This window comes from Gossypium hirsutum, chromosome D05, assembly GCF_007990345.1.
Source record: "Gossypium hirsutum isolate 1008001.06 chromosome D05, Gossypium_hirsutum_v2.1, whole genome shotgun sequence".
Classification (NCBI taxonomy): Eukaryota; Viridiplantae; Streptophyta; class Magnoliopsida; order Malvales; family Malvaceae; genus Gossypium; species Gossypium hirsutum.
Window position 1 is genome coordinate 17,045,309 of NC_053441.1, and position 17,570 is coordinate 17,062,878.

Genomic DNA, 17,570 nt, shown 5'->3' on the forward strand with positions numbered 1-17,570 from the left:
TTAAATAAATCTGAAGAAAAATGAATTAAACTAAGTTCAGCTTTAGGCACGAGTTTTTCTCGTCTTTGAATCGATCCTTGAAATTAGATAAACTCCTCTTTTCCAATAAGCTAGTTATAGCTACCAAGGAGGCCTCGGACACCAACTCTTCCTTGTGTAAATTAGTTATGGAACGTCCAATAACTAACCCTTACCGATCGAACAACCAACGAAACGTTCGTGATTTAGAACTCCGGCAGCTTTGAGTTCTAGAAGAGCCTAGCTCGAACCAATGCCTTCAACCGCGTGGGATATTTAAATCCGGTTACTACTTCCCTTGACGGAACCAAACAACAATCTCCACTTGGCACACCAATGTGTTCACAGAAAATCGATTAGACAATCGATCCTTTTGGAATTCCAACTGTACGTCTAACCACACTAAATCAAACGACGTCTTTTTTGACTTAGTGTTGATCTGACTTTGTGAGTTGACAAAATCATACTCTTAATCCGGAGAAATAATAAGTACTGGAATTTAGGAGTTAAATTGCTCGGGTTCGTAACTCAAAGATTTTGACGAGGCTAATTCCGACCTAAAGCTGAAAATGAATTTAGTTAACTAAGGTTTGGGGCATATTGGAGTTGGATAAATTAAATAAGGTAAAAATGGGTGGCGTGATTAAGTATGGAGGCTGGAATTTTGGTAGTGTATTAAAGTGGGATGGTTAGCTACTGGAAATGAAAAGGAAGTTTGAAAAAGAAATTGTAAATGGTTTAAGTGGTAACAAGTTGGAAATTAATGAATTGAAAGTAAAGTAAACTAAAAACAACAAATAAATTCATGAGTAGAAAAGAGAAAATGTATTCAAAGATGAAAGCTTGATTTATGAATTGATGAATAAATAAACAATGTAGCCCTATATTTATACTAGTGGCTTTGCTAAATTAAGAGCCAACTAGCCATAGAAAATCAAGGAAAAATATTCCATGATATAAAAAATCCCAACATAATCTCTCACTAAGTCAACAAAAATTTCAGCTAATTAATCTTGGAACAATTCTGCCTTGGTCCTCCTTCTTTGTTTCTTTCTTCAATCTAGCCCAATTGTTTTCTTTTTCTTCTATTTAACCCCAAATTGCACCCCTGCACAAAATTCAACATAAACATGGAAAAATTAGTGGTGCACTCTCATAAATTAACCAATTTAATTACATAAAATATGTAACTTTACCATTTAATCAAATCCCCCTACTTAGCTTATGCTAGTCATCGAGCATTTTGTATGTATCTACAAAAGAAAAAATTTTCTCCAAAATAGGACTTGACCCCCATGGTTTGCACAATTCAACAATTTAATCCTAGCCCATTAACATCTCAAATAACCTAGCCTAAGAAGTAAGTAAATATATTTCAGAATTTATTAGAGATAGACTTACCCTACATTTTATTTTATTATTTATTTATTTTTGTACTTAGCACATTCTCGAATTTTTTTACGCGAGACATAATGACAACCCAAGCACCATGTTCTGGTTACTCAATTCGGATGTCTCTAAGCGGGTTATTTCGCCCTACTCGTGATAGCTTGTTAGCGGAGTGAGTGTAAAGAAATTAGACAGTCACACAAACCTTTTTACGCGAGATGTAATGACAACCCAAGCACCACATTCCGGTTACTCGGTCCGATGTACAACCCCAATTTTTCACTCTTAACATTCGTATCAGATGAGTAATTTTTTTCTTCTCTCTCTTATTTATTTATTCAAAGATGAAAGGCAAAAAATCGACATGTGGTATAAAGCAGGCAATCAAGCAAACTCATAATTCCTGAAAATTTCTTACCCACTAAGTCTAAGTTATTGAAAAGTTTATGTGTAAAGAACTAAATAGCTAAATGGGTCAAACCATAAGTGTACCATCCCAATTTATCAAAAGAAAAATTTTACCTTTCATGAAAAACATGCAAAAACAGCGACAACAGATAAGCAAATTAGAATCAATTTATATTTCCTTCCCCTACTTATTTTACATTGTCCCAATGTAATTTAAAGAATAAAAGTAAAGATAAGTAGGAGAAAGAGAAAAAAAAGAAACTCCCCATGTATTTCAACGTCGTGGAGGGTGGTCTAGTACGTGTGTGAGAACGTCTGTCACTAAAGTGTGCAAAGATTCGAGTCCTTCCTCGATTCGGGTCAATCGAGATTTGACAGAAGTTGGGGTCTCTGTTCCGTACTGGTGTCTACGTCGGAACACTCTATTCGACCGATCCGTTCTCGTACCAAAAGGAACAAAATAAAAAGAAGAAGGGGTACCGGCAAGTAACCCCATAGAATCCAAGTAGTACATATCTAAAGATTCCATTTTTTACGCATTGATAGCTGATGGATTCAAATTGGAGGCCAAACGTGTGATATAAGTACCCAAAATTAGTGGCTGATTCGACCGCAAAACATGCTGAAACTGTATAGCAAACCAATATCCTAAATTTACCTTCTTTCTCAAATGCATGCACCATAGAAAAAATAATTCAGTCCTAGTTAAAGAGGTAGACAAATCATTACGTCCCGAAAAATTGAAAGCAAGGAATCAGTGTATATATCGAAGTGCAGGACTATGAATTCCTATGTCCTTGCAACGTTTCGGATCGTACGAAATCTGTCTTATTTCAGTTAACAATGCTAAAGCTTTATTAGCATCAAAGTCAGGTGGTATGTTGAGAAATGAGTCATAATAGTCATCAGTTGCTAAATAGTCCTCACTAACATATCCCAAAGCAACATTAAACTCAGAAATAGACAGATTATAATGTTCACCTAGCAAGCGAAAATTGACAGCACGAGGCGTGTCCACAGTGTTAGTAGAGCGGTTGAAGTAAAATGTGGAATAAAATTCAAAAACCAACTCATAATATGCAAGCTCATCAATGGCAGCAAAATCAGTCCACCCAATAGCATCAAAATATTGATTAACAGATTCTTCAATTTCTAAAGAATATAATGAGAATAGGTCTACGTGCTTACATACCGGAAGAGGGCGATGTTGAATTTGTTCAAATTATGCTTGGTGTGCCAGACTCGTGAACGTTAGATTCCCGTTGGATCTATTCTCCGGGGCATGAATCCTCTTTCTTGTCAAAACTGGCCGCGCTCTCATAGGCAAAAGTCAGTGTCATGGTGATTCGTTTCATCTTCGTAATTTTCGGCATCGTCCGCCGTTGGAGTTGATGAACTGGCCAAATCGTTCGGGGATCGCGGAGTTCTTCTCGAAGGGCCCGGTTGTGTTGTTTGATGTGCATAGACGTTTGGTCGAGGAGATGTGCGGTCTTGACTGTCGGATGAGTTTGGTGGTTCGACCGGGCTGTTTGAAAGAAGGTCGGCTGAAACGGGCGGCTCATGGGGCGGGTAGACTACGGCGATCGGAGTTGGGCTACGGTTTCTTCTAGGACGATGCAGTTGCGGCGGCAGAGATGGAGGAGACTCGTCGGAGTCGATGGTGACAAAAGGTGGAGCGGTGAACCAGTTTCGTCATCGATTTATTATGGACGGCGGTTCATGCGCCGCGCGTTCGCGTGTGCGGAGCATAGTGGGGTGGTGAAATGGTTTTACTGGAGGGATGAGTTATGGTGTTGAAGGTGAAAAAGAAAGGGAAGTAAAAGAAAGAAAGAATTTTAATCTTTCTGTCTTTGGCCGGTCAAATGGGGGTAAGGGGGTTAGGTTTTCCTAGGTCAAAAATAGGATGTGATAGGTGAAATTTTTAGGATTTGATGGGTGAAAGATTTTTGGAAGAGTGGACGGTTGGGGAGAAAAGTGGTGAATTTAAAATAGGGTAGTAGAGTTGTAGTTTCCTAGGTGAAAAGATATGATTTGATGGGTGTTGTTTTTTTTTTAAAATTTTGAAAAGTGATGTACGGTTGGTGGTGTTAAATTGGGCTTTATTTTTGGTTTTTGTTGTTTTTTTTAAAGGGTGGTTGGGGCATTTTTGGGCTTAATTTTGGGTTTGAATTTGGTAGGTATGATGGGTTTGGGTTTTGGTTAATGGGTTAGCTTAGGTATTGGATTGGTTAGATGGTGGGTAGGTAGAGTGGGCTTTGGCTAAAATAAAAAGAATTTTGTGGGTTGTCATTTGAAATTTAATTTTTTCTAGGAATGTTTCCCTGCAAAAATAAAATAAAAATAAAAATAAAATAAAATAGTAAAAATAAATAATAATAATAATAATAATAATATGAAAATTAAAATTAAAATGTTCTTTTTACAAATTTATTGGCTAAGCTATAAACTCAAGAAATAAATTATTTAAAAAAAACCAGGATTACGAGATTTAGTAAAATAGTCGCGAAAAATGCGCCAGGTAAGTTCCCAGGAAAGAGAGGTGAGTCACAATGGACATTCTTAAGTACCAAGTCTTTCCTTAGACAGAATCGATCCTGGACATGCATTTTCATTTTCCGTTTTACCAAAAATTTTATTTGCATAAAGAGAAAAATTTGGGTTGCCTCCCAACAGCGCTTTGTTTAACGTCGCTAACTAGACGACCTGTTATTCAAATTCTGGGTCCTTAAAATTCTCGTAGAAGTGTTTCAGTCGTTGACCATTCACCTTAAAACACTTCCGGGTTTCTTTGCTTTGAATTTCCACTGCACCATTTGAGAATAAATTAGTAATAGTAAATAGACCTATCCATTTGGATCGAAGTTTACCAGCGAAAATTTTTAAGGTGGAGTCGTATAGGAGAACTTTCTGTCCTATTGAAAACTGCTTCCTAGTGATCATCTTATCGTGGAACGCCTTCGCCTTGTCTTTATAAACTCGAGCATTTTCATATGCATCGTTTCTAATTTCCTCGAGTTCCTGAATGTCCAACTTTCGAGCCCTTCCTGCAGTCTCCATCTCCATATTACATTGTTTAACTGCCCAAAATGCATTGTGCTCTAATTCGACTGGGAGATGGCACGGTTTACCAAAAACGAGTCGATAAGGTAACAAGCCTATTGGTCTATTGTAAGCTGTCCTATAAGCCCAAAGTGCGTCATTTAGTGTCAAGCTCCAATCCTTTCTATTAGGTTTAACAGTCTTCTCCAAGATGGACTTGATTTCACGGTTTGACACTTCGGCTTGCCCGTTTGTTTGTGGATGGTAAGCAGTGGCATTCGTTGAGTCACTCAATATTTCTCCATAAGTGCACTTACGATCTTATTGCAAAAACGAGTTCCTCTGTCACTAATTAATGCTCGTGGAGTGTCATACTTGGAAAAGATAGCACTTTTAAGAAAGTCAACCACAGTTTTAGCATTATCATTGCGAGTGGCTTTTGCTTCTATCCACTTAGAAACGTAATCAACAGCTAATAGTATATAAAAATTACTGAAAGAAGAGATGAAAGGACCCATAAAATCGATACCCCACACATAAAAAATTTTGCAAATATGAATAGGAGTAAGGGGAATCTCATTTCGACGGCTAAGATTGCCAACCTTTTGGCATCTTTCACAGGTTTTGCAGAATAAAAAGGCATCATAAAATATATTTGGCAAAAATAGACCACACTCGAGAATTTTATGTGCGGTGCATTTAGGTCCAAAGTGACCTCCACATGCATAAGAATGACAATAATTTAAGATAGACTGTACCTCTATTTCTGCTACACACCCTCGAATTACCTGATCAGAGTAATGCTTCCAAAGGTAAGGGTCATACCAAATGTAATACCGAGCGTATTTCTTTATCTTATCTTTTCTAGACCTTGGTAATTCTGAAAGAACAGTACCTGTATCAAGATAATTTACTATGTCTGCGTACAAAGGATGAATCACTTTTGCTGAAAACAGGTTTTCATCTAGGAAGTTGTCTTTCAAAGGTGTGTCATCTACTGGAATCGATAATCGACTCAGATGGTCAGGTACTAAGTTTTCGCATCCCTTTTTATCCCGAATTTCAAAATCGAACTCTTGTAGGAGCAGAATCCACCTAATTAGTCGAGGTTTTGCCTCTTTCTTCCCTATTAGATATTTCAAAGCTGTATGATCAGAAAAGATAATCACTTTAGTTCCCAACAAGTAAGATCTAAATTTATCTAAAGCAAACACAACAGCTAATAATTCTTTCTCAGTGGTTGTGTAATTGCTTTGGGCAGCATCCAAAGTCTTCGAAGCATAATAGAGAACATGAGGCTCTTTCCCTATTCTTTGGCCAAGAACAGCTCCCACACTTCGATCACTTACATCACATATGATTTCGAATGGGAAGTTCCAATTTGGGGTTGCATTATGGGAGCAGAGACCAATTTCTGCTTCAGCACGTCAAATGCGTCTTTACAAGTCTGGTCAAATTCAAATTCTTTATCCTTTTGTAACAGACTGCAAAGCGGTTGAGCGATTTTCGAGAAGTCTTTCATGAATCGTCTGTAAAATCCTGCATGGCCAAGAAAAGAACGAACTTCTCTCACAGATGTGGGGTAAGGTAATGAGTTGATAATATCTGTTTTCACCTTATCGACCTCAATTCCTTTCGAGGAAACTATATGACCTAAAATTAATCCTTTGTCAACCATGAAGTGACATTTTTCATAATTTAAAACAAGATTAAATTCTAGGCATCTTTGTAATATCTTAGCAAGATTATCGAGACATTCGTTAAAAGAGTTACCGTACACCGTGAAGTCATCCATGAAGACTTCAATGATTTTCTCGACATAATCGGAGAATATGCTCACCATACATCTCTGAAAAATGGCCGGAGCATTACAGAGTCCAAATGACATTTGTCTATACGCAAACGTTCCAAAGGGGCACGTGAAAGTTGTTTTGTCTTGATCCTCAGGTGCCACCGAAATTTGGAAAAATCCTGAATATCCATCGAGATAACAATAATGGGTCTTACCAGCTAATCACTAGAACATTTGATCGATGAAGGGAAGTGAGAAATGGTCTTTCCGGGTAGCTGCATTCAACTTTCTGTAATCGATGCAAACCCTCCATCCATTCTAGACTCGGGTAGGAACTAGCTCTCCTGACGAGTTTTTCACCACTGTCATGCCAGTTTTCTTGGTCATGATATGAACCGGGCTAACCCAATCACTGTCGGAGATGGGGTATATCATTCCAACATCCAACAGTTTCTGGATCTCCTTCTTTACTACTTCCATCATGGGTGGATTAAGACGCCTTTCTGCATCTCTCTTGGGTTTCGTGTTATCTTCGATGGAAATTCTATGCATACAAGTGGATGGACTTAGCCCTTTTATGTCGGCTATTGTCCAACCAATAGCCTCCTTATAATCCCTCAGAACTCGAACTAGACTTTCCTCCTCGTCTTTGAATTGATGAGAAAATAGAATCCTGGGTCACGAACAATGATTCGATTGATGATAAAGAAAGAGAATTCTTGGTTCAGCTCTCCACCTTAACGACAGAAAAAAGGATTGATCAAATTCTATTGAGTCTGACTCATAGTGATCATTTATCAAAGAATGACTCTGGTTATCAAATGATTGAACAACCGGGACCAATTTATTTACGATACTTCGTTGACATTCATAAAAAGTATCTAATGAATTATGAGTTAAATACAACTGGTTTAGCAGAAAGGCGGATATTCCTTACTCATTATCAGACAATCACTTATTCACAAACTTCGTGTGGGGATAATAGTTTTAATTTCCTGTCTCGTGGAAAACCCTTTTCGCTCTGCTTAGCCCCATCTCCCTCTAGGGGTATTTTAGTGATAGGTTCTATAAGAACCGGACGATCCTATTTGTTCAAATACCTAGCGACAAACTCCTATGTTCCTTTCATTACAGTATTTCTGAACAAGTTCCTGGATAACAAGCTTAAAGGTTTTCTTATTGATGATATCGATATTGATGATAGTGACGATATTGATGCTAGTGACGCTATTGATGATAGTGACTCTATTGATCGTGACCTTGATACGGAACTGGAGCTTCTAACTGTGATGAATGCGTTAACTATGGATATGATGTCGAAAATAGACCGATTTTATATCACCCTTCAATTCAAACTAGCAAAAGCAATGTCTCATTGCATAATATGGATTCCAAACATTCATGATCTGGATGTGAATGAGGCGAATTACTTATCCCTCGGTCTATTAGTGAACTATCTCTCCAAGGATTGTGAAAGATGTTCCACTAGAAATATTCTTGTTATTGCTTCGACTCATATTCCCCAAAATGTGGATCCTACTCTAATAGCCCCGAATAAATTAAATACATGTATTAAGATACGAAGGCTTCTTATTCCACAACAACGAAAGCACTTTTTCACTCTTTCATATACTAGAGGATTTCACTTGAAAAAGAAAATGTTCCATACTAATAGATTCGGGTCCATAACCGTAGGTTTCATAGTATTACCGGTAAGGTGTCTTTCTCTCCCAAAAAGACATACTTAAGGTGGTCTGGTAATGCTTTAAGCTCAAAGGTTGGTGGCTGCAAAATCGAAGGCAACATTTTAGTTTGGGAAGGTAATAGTTCAAATTGGTTACCTCGATTCGTCAATGATGGTTGCGTCTCCAAGTGTTTGACAATTTCTCGCAACGGATCTTCTATAATTGATAATTCCTCGAGATGACTTAAAACATCCATGTCAATGCTTCTGTAAAGGATAGTTTCCAACTCATCAAAGTCATGATATTCAGAATAGGATTGAGTTAAACAATCTATAATATCAATGTTAGAAATATTTGATAGTGAGTTAGGATGACCCATAGCTTCGTAGACATTGAATTTCACGATTTCGTCGTTAAACTCCATTGTCAGTGTTCCGCTTCGAACGTCAATTTTTGCGCTTGCGGTACTTAGAAACGGCTTTCCAAGCAAAATGTCAGACGAATTAGTCGAGTTATCGTCTTCTATATTAATAATGTAGAAATCTACAAGGAAAACTAATTCATTAACTTTAGCAAGGACGTCTTCAAGCAACCCTTCGGGATAGACGACTGACCTGTCCGCCAACTGGATTATTACTCCTGTCTCTTTCAAATGACCCATGTTAATCGACTTATAAATAGGATAAGGCATAACATTAATGGAAGCTCCTAAATCACACATGGCTTTCTTAATACCTACATTACCTATCTCACAGGAAATAGCAAACATACATTGGTCCTTGTATTTGGGAGGAACTTTCTTTTGCAGTATTGCGGAGACATTTTCTCCTACATTTACTCTTTCGTTACCTATTAACCTTCTCTTGCTAGTACACAATTCTTTGAGGAACTTTGCATAATGAGGGGTTTGTTTGATAGCGTCGAGCAAAGGGATTTTTACCTCCACCTTCCTGAATGTTTCGAGGATTTCTTTTTCCTCATTATCTTTCTTATCCTTTGCGAGCCTCCCTAGAAAAGAAGGTGGCATTGTAACAGTCTGGTATAGACCCCAGTTGGAACAGTAGTTTTGGGACCACAATCTAAAGTTAAAATATTTATTTTAATATTTTATTATGGTTTGCAGTATGATAGAATTATTGTGTGGAAATTTCATTAAGAAATTTTACCGTTTAAAGGCTTAATTCGGTAAAAATGACTAAATCGCGTAAAGTGTAAAATTTATGTTCTATTAACTAAAGGTATTAAATAGCTATAGAACCTTAAATTTAAAGTCCTTATGTGGTAAATATACCATTTCTATGTTAGTGGATGTTAATGGTTTGACATAAATGAAATTTTGAATTATTTTTAACGTTAAATTGGTAAATGGTTAATAAATGTCATAATAATTATAATAAAGCCAAAATATCATCTTCATTAATTCATCCACCACCGAAAATGCTTGAAAAAATAGCCATGGATGACGCTATATTCAGCCAAGCTTTGAAGATTAATTGGTGAGTGGTTTTTGCTCGGTTTTCAATAATTTTTACGTTTTTGAGATCGTTGCTTCAAATACTAGTAGACCCATGCCTTAATTTTTGGATTTAATGAAGAATTTGAGATTTTACATTGATATATCTTAATGTTTTTGTTGTTTGATGATGAAATATAAATTTTTGTTGATAGACTATTATATTTAATTAAGTGATTTTTGATAAAAATGTGTATTAAAGACTAAATTGAGAAATTTGTAAATTGAGAGGTCAAAATGTGAAGTAAATGAAATTAATGGGCTGCTAGGGATTTAAGGTAAATTCGGTCGAACATGGGTTTGATGAGATTTTGTGTATTTTTGTGTTATTTTGAATTAGGGACTAAATTATGAAAATGTGAAATGTTTGGGGCTAAAATTCAAAATACCCAAATTATGTGTTCTTAGATGAAATTGAATAAAATGTTGAATAAGTAAGTTAATTTTGATATTTATTAGATTGGAAAAAAAGCGGAATTCGGATCTAGATCGAGGAAAAATCAAAGTATCGGGTTAGTTAAATTAATTTGTCATTTCTGCAAACGAGGTAAGTTCGTAGTCCCCAAACTCGAACTTTATAAATTGTTTTAATTAATCTAGTTGCTACTTGATGCCTTAATATATATATATCCCTAATGTAATTGTTAATTAAATGAATGGAAGTTTATGAAGGTATAAGTTAATTTAATTGAATGGAGGTTTATGGAATATGACATTATGGAATAAATTAATGTATGATTAGTAGATAATTGGAGTGGAAGTGTTATTAAATTATGAAATTTGATATTGAATTGTTTGAGAAGCAGAATATATGAATACGAGAAAGTTTAGATAACATGAAGACGTCAGAAAAGTTTCGTACGAACCCTAGGAATGGTATAGGATACATATGTCATGACATAGGATTCTGAGATATGATTTCGTGTAAGACCTCGTCTGGGATGTTGGCATCGACTTGTGTTTACATGTAAGACCACGTCTGGGACGTTGGCATCGACTTGTGTTTACGTGTAAGACCATGTCTGGGACATTGGCATCATATTTGATTCGTGTAAGACCCTGTCTAGGACAGTGGAATTGATATAAGATTACATGTAAGGCCACGTCTGGGACGTTGGCATTGTACGATATTTCTATCTATCCGAGTATCGTTATTAATTCCAAATGGTTTAACGAGCATCCCGAAAAATAAGTGAATAAATGAATGACATTCTGATTCAGGTACGTTGAAATAGATACAATATTTGGTATTGAAAGGTAAGTATATATGTGCAAAGAATGTTATGTAATGTGTATGCATATGGATTGTGAATATGTACATATGGAGCAAGAACATATGAATAAGATATGATTTAATAAGTGACATATGTGAATTGTCAGATATTATATGAATGAAAGATGAATTTGGATATAAGTGATGATATGTGAATCATATGAAAAAGATATGTGATTAAATATATTATTTCTCATAATGTGCTTAATTGGTTACATGAAAATAAGACTTGAATGTTATATAAGAATCGAAATGAATAAACTTGTAAAAGTTAAAGTTAGTGAGTAAGTAAGTATATTATTAAATGGTGATGATTTGGTATGATATCATGATATAAACTTGAGATAATTTGTGTTTTGACGTTTGAGATAGCATTGTATGCTTATGGCATTGTAATAAATTTATATGTTATATTAAGTTTATTAAGAATTGAGCTTACTAAGCTTTCAAAGCTTACTCTGTGTGTTTTTCCTATGTTATAGAGTTTCGGTGACTTGTTCGGGTTTGAAGCCGTGGGAGATCTCATCACACTATCCAGTATTTGTTTCGGTAAATAAATACTTTAAGATTTAGTTATGTGGCATGTATAGGCTAGTTTTGATGTATTTGGTTTTGAAATTTGTATAAGTATATAGCCATGCGAAAATGGCTTGTTCATGATGCAAATGTTAGTAACTATATTTGGTCATGTTATAAGCTTAATTGAGAGGTATGATTTATGGTAAATATGTTGTGATGTTGGTTATACGATTTAGTAATGAGGAGTGGTAAGTAGGGTATATATATTTGGCTTATTAATTAACTCATTTTGGTAGCATGAAAGTGGTAATAATATGGTTTGGTAAAAGGGTCATTTGAATAGCTATAAATGACATATTGTTTTGATGTTAAGATATGAGATAATATGTTTAGCTTATAGATTGAGTGATGGAAATGTTATGATTTATTGAGTTAAATTTGATAACCAAAAGGTTGTTTATTTAAGTTGTTGGACATTTGAGATATGAATACCTATGCCTATTTAATGTTTGCTTGTAGTTCTTTTTAAAAAGGTCAAATCGTTGATTCAATGAATGGTTATAAAATGTGTTATATATAAGTAGTTATATGTTTGGCTATGGTAATTGACTATTTAGGCTCGGTTTTGAATGACAAAGAATGTATATGATCTAATTGATATGGAAGTTAAATTGGAGGATTGATTATTGAAAATATTAATTGGTTGTGTATATGAAATATAGGCATGATAATTCGCATGCGAATTAGGTATGTGGTTCATGTGTGTGATTGAATATAACATGTTAGATATGTTATTTAGCTTGCAAATTAGATATTTTATGGCTTGGCATTTGACTTCGAAAATAGTTAAGTTTGATTTAGTAAAATGTACATAAGGTTATAATGTTTAAAATACTATGATTTGGTAATTGAATTTTTATAATTATGAATCATGTACAAATCGGTTTTGATATTTGATTGCTTGGATTGAAAGTTTTGAATTAGCAAACGTAATTGAAATGGTTAGATATTGAATTATAATTCGTATAAGAGAATGCTCGATAAAGCATGATTTGTGTGGTTAGACATATTATTCAAATAGATGCTTTTGACTTGTATGAATAAGAGGTTGGTTTATTAATTTATTTCAGAAAATTTTATAAAGGAGAATACATTACTAGGCGTTTGAATTGTAAAGAATGTCCAATCTAAACTGTGTATTGTTTGGTAATACCTCGTAACCCTAGTCTGACGACGGACACGGGTTAGGGGTGTTACAGGCATCATGACTGGTTTCTGAATTTCTGATTCCAGTCCGGCTTTTGGATTAAAGATCTGCTTTTCCCATTCCTTGTCTTGCCTATGACTTTTGTCAGGAACTGTTTCCAGAATCTTTCCACTACGAAGAGTTATTGCACTTGCATTCTGCCGAGGATTCGGCTCCGTCTGAGAGGGTAATTTACCTTGAGATTCCAAATGATTAACTGCCATCGAGAGTTTACTAACCTGATTAGTTAACTCTTGTATTGATGCGTCTGTCCTTTGTTGGTATTTTGCAGCATCGACGGCAAGTCTCTCCATAATAGCTTCTAGAGATGTGCTCGGCTTGGGTGGCGGTTGCGGAGGTTTTGGTTGGTACGATGGATTATATCGAGGATTAACTTCGTAATTCAAGTTGAGATGATCCTTCCACCCAGGATTGTAGGTGTTAGAGAAAGGATCATAACGTCTTTGCAGAGGTCCCGGAAAGCCTCCGACAGCGTCAACATGTGCCGTTAAATTTTCGTTAAGGATTGGGCACAAATCCGTTGGATGTTCAGATGTAGTACAAATTCCACACAGTTGGGTCAGATTCTTCTTTTCTGTAAGCATAGATTGAACAATATTAGTAAGCTTATCCAATTTATCTTCTAAGGATGAATCATTTACCCCATTAACCCGTCTTGTGGGTTCTGAATTCGGCCGATACTGTTGAGAATTTGCCGCCATGATGGATATCAGTTCTCTTGCCCTTTGAGGAGTCATATTAACAAGCGCCCCCCACTAGCTGCGTCAATCATTTTCATTTCCATAGGGAGCAAACCCTCCTAGAAATACTGAAGAAGTGATTGCTCGGTCAAACCGTGTTGAGGACAACTTGCACACAGTTTTTTGTATCGCTCCCAATAGTCGTAGAGCGATTCACTCTCCATTTGGCGAATTCCCATTATGTCTCTCCTAAGTTCAGCTGTTCGTGATGGTGGGAAAAATCTGTCAAGAAAAACACGAGAAAAGTCATCCCACGTTGTAATAGAACTGGGAGGTAAGTAAAATAACCATTCTCTTGTTGTATCAACTAAAGAAAAAGGAAAGGCCCGAAATTTAATTTCATCTTCGGTTACTCCCTGAGGTTTCATGCTTGAGTAGACCATGTGGAATTCTCTCAAGTGAGTGTGTGGATTTTTGTTCTTCAAGCCTCGAAAAGTGGGCAAAAGGTGAATCAGGCCTGATTTCAACTCGAACGGGGTTTCTCCGGCTGGATAGTTGATGCATAACGGTGTTTGCTCGTTGGAAGCAGCGGCTAGTTGACAAATGGTTCGATTTGCCATCCTTTCTAGTTCATCGACTTCTGCTTCTTTTGTTTCAAAAAGTGGTTCGGTCTCAGGTTCAACCATTTCGACTTGTTTCCCACGTCGAATTGCCTCTGCACGAATTGCTTGGCTCAACCTTTCGACGTCGGATTTTAGAATCCTTTGTCCTAGCTCAACTTCTATTTTACTTGCACGTTTAAGAGCTTCTGTCTATTTTCGTCGTACTCGTGCTGATTTCTCGATCTTTGGGTTGTATTCGAGATCTCCAAATGAAGATCTGGTCATGAAGATGATTTAAACAATTATAAGTGTTGCCAGTCCCCGGCAACGCTGCCAAAACTGATGGGTGTCGAATCCACCAATATAAACCTACGCCTAATTTACAATTTAAGCAGTATAGGGAGTAGGGTCAATCCCTCAGAGACTGGGTTTACTGCAAATTGTTGCTCTCATGACCAGATTTACGTCGGGGCATTTGCTAAATTAAAAGCCAACTAGCCATAGAAAATCAAGGAAAAATATTCCATGATATAAAAAATCCCAACATAATCTCCCACTAAGTCAACAAAAATTTCAGCTAATCAATCTTGGAACAATTCTACTTTGGTCCTCATTCTTTGCTTCTTTCTTCAATCTAGCCCAATTGTTTCCTTTTTCTTCTATTTAGCCCCAAATTGCACCCCTGCACAAAATTCAACATAAACATGGAAAAATTAGTGGTGCATTCTCATAAATTAACCAATTTAATTACATAAAATATGTAACTTTAACATTTAATCAGCATCTAACATTTATTAACTTGCATTCTGTTCATTCATTCATTTTTTTATTTATTTTAACTCTTCAACTTATATTTTTTTTGTTTAAATCATCTTCAACTTATATATAATAATAATTTATTTAAAATTATAAGATTCAGTAGTTGATAAAACCAAGATACGAGATGAGGGGAAAGCTACTAAGGGCCAGTTCTTCATTGCTTTTGAAAAGTGCTTTTGAAAAGTGCTGTGGAAAAGTGCTTTTGAAAAATTTGAGTGTTTGGTATTGTTGTCAAAAAGTGCTTTTGAAGAATAAAATGTCCATTTTAGACATGATATATTGTAAAGTAACAAATATGTATTTAAATAATGTTCAAATTAGTTAATATTATGATATTTTAGCAAAAATATAAAAAACAATTTATTATAACTTATTTTTAATGTTTTAATAATAATATTAATTTTAAATATTTCTAAGTAATTAATATTAATTATTTATTAAATTTAATTAGAATATATAAATTATATTTAAATATTTAAATATAATAATTAAGTATTTGTAATTAGATATTGACACAATTGTGTTATTATAAAAATTATTTTTATTTTTAATTAATGCTTTTAACACATTTGTATTACTTTATTTTAAAATGTATTTGAATATATAACTCATATTAGGTATTAACATAACATAGAAAACATAAACCTAACAAATTAAAATATTACATATATTTGGATTAAAGTTTTAAAAATGGATAATATTTATATACCAAATATAAATTCACAATAGACATGTACTAAGCATATACATAGAGTTGCTCTAATCTTGTTCTCAATTATATTATTTCTTTATAATTAATTTAACTTGTTCAAAACTATTAAGAACATATATTATATAAATATGTGGTTTCCAACTAGGAAGCTCTCAAATTTTCAACTGCAATTTCATTGAGCAAATTGAATAAAAATTGCATCCAGAATGGCAAAAATGTCATCAATCTCCAAAGTCTAGTTTGCAACTAAATACTTCATATCTGTCCAAGAAAATTTTCTTATAGAAAGAAAACACTTCAAACCATCTTAAATTAGTAATATGGGAAAAATACTATTAGATGGACAAATGTCAAACACAGGAAAGACTCAAATGAAGTCAATTTCATAATATAAGATTCTAGGAAGAGGGAAGAGTGTATTGCATTTCATTTAAAGGTTCAGCTAAAATCTTTAAACAGAATCAGACCTATAGTAATAAAACTAGTACATACCATGATGTAAAAAAGTACAAGAGAAACAGAAGAGCAAATTTTAGTCCACTCAGATGTTGAACATATTTTGAATAGATCAACAAAATCAACTATCCACTGTAACATACTTGAGAACTCAACTCTATAGGGAGTTGATACACATAAAGCATGAAAATGCTGAAGCCTGCATAAAACTGGAAAGCCTTCTACAACCTTGACAAAAAAGAAATTGAACAAAAGCTACTAAAAACATTAACCAATGATAAAATCAAATTCATTGACAAAGAAAACGAAATAGAACAATGTACAAAGAGTCAAGAAGCAATCACCTGAATAGTCCTAGAAAATTGCTAGCCAAAGACCAATCCACTAGCCCAATACAACTTCCAATGAAAAATGGCAGAGAAATCCACGAGGGATGGCTAATTCCCACAACCAGCTGAATAGCAGGTAGAAGCAAACAGGAAGCAACTTTAAGATGGGAACCTTTCATGAAATAAACAATGGAAAAAATTATATATTAGTTTCAATTTAAACATGACTATCTGAGGTAACAAGTAAATTCAAAAAACTCAATTAAAATACTAAGTTCAGAAGCTGAAGCTGAATAAAGATTAAAAAGGAAATGTTTAAGATAGTTTTAACTTTTCTTTATTTTTCTATAGTGTCCGAGGCCAACAAAAGTACCAACTTATTGTCAACGACATACACTTAATGTGAATTGAAATTTATATATAAAATTTATAAAGCTGACTGCAATGCAGATAAGCAACGCGATCATTTCAGTTGGCTAACCAGCGAAATAACAAACTACCAGGTATACACATTATATGTTATTAATGCAGTCTGTGCATACATTGGATATTACTAAGTTGGCAAGGATACAACTCAATACTGCATGAAACACAACATTTGTTCGCAGAGAAAACTCGTTTGTTCTGTTACCACATGAAAACCCTTGACTAGATTGACAAGAACTCTAAATTGAATATGAGGCAAAATAATGCTTTAGAAGTTCTAGTAGCTAACTTATAAGCTTTAAGTAGGCTACAGAGATCAATAATTTCACCTCCAATCCACAAAACCCCAAAGAACACAAGAGAAATATTCCACTGGTAAAACATGTGCTATCATTGACACAAAATGAGAAGAGAATAATAAGGCTTCACTGCTCCTTTAGAAGAGGGACAATTGGGGGAAGAGTGTTGAACTTGATTTAATTCATTTAACAAAGTGAAGAAAATCAGCTCTAGTTCATATCCTCTGCATGCAATGAGTTAATCCTAAAACATGCATATAGGATTGCTAAATGGATCCTGTTTTGGGTGGGGAGAGTACATAGTGCAACAATATCACTACATAAAAAATAATTAGAAAAATAAG

General features: G+C 34.9%; 1 protein-coding gene and 1 long non-coding RNA gene across 3 annotated transcripts; both read right to left on the reverse strand.

Annotated features, from left to right (window-relative positions):
* Positions 1-947: 947 nt before the first annotated feature.
* LOC107905482 (uncharacterized) lies at positions 948-4,053 on the reverse strand. 2 transcript variants are annotated; one of them, XR_001686543.2, is made up of 2 exons: positions 3,008-4,053; positions 948-1,126 (listed from the first exon to the last, which is right to left on the reverse strand). It is a non-coding gene; the product is annotated as an uncharacterized lncRNA (long non-coding RNA). The 2 variants fall into 2 exon arrangements; XR_005913990.1 differs by having other exon boundaries at positions 948-2,443.
* A 1,091-nt stretch (positions 4,054-5,144) lies between these two features.
* Positions 5,145-13,640, reverse strand: LOC107941579 (uncharacterized). Its single transcript, XM_041092664.1, has 6 exons — positions 12,894-13,640; positions 8,391-9,367; positions 7,052-7,319; positions 6,628-6,703; positions 5,643-6,268; positions 5,145-5,228 (listed from the first exon to the last, which is right to left on the reverse strand). Exons 1-6 carry the CDS (start codon positions 13,638-13,640, stop codon positions 5,145-5,147), a joined length of 2,778 nt encoding a protein of 925 aa, XP_040948598.1.
* Positions 13,641-17,570: the final 3,930 nt, after the last annotated feature.

Coding starts and splice junctions, on each gene's coding strand:
- LOC107941579 (XM_041092664.1), bottom strand. CDS start 13,640: ATGACTCCTCAAAGGGCAAGAGAACTGATATCCATCATGGCGGCAAAT. Junction 6,704..7,051: donor CCATCTCCGACAGTGATTGG/GTTAGCCCGGTT, acceptor GCCATTTTTCAG/AGATGTATGGTGAGCATATT. Junction 6,269..6,627: donor GGATGACTTCACGGTGTACG/GTAACTCTTTTA, acceptor GTGCTGAAGCAG/AAATTGGTCTCTGCTCCCAT.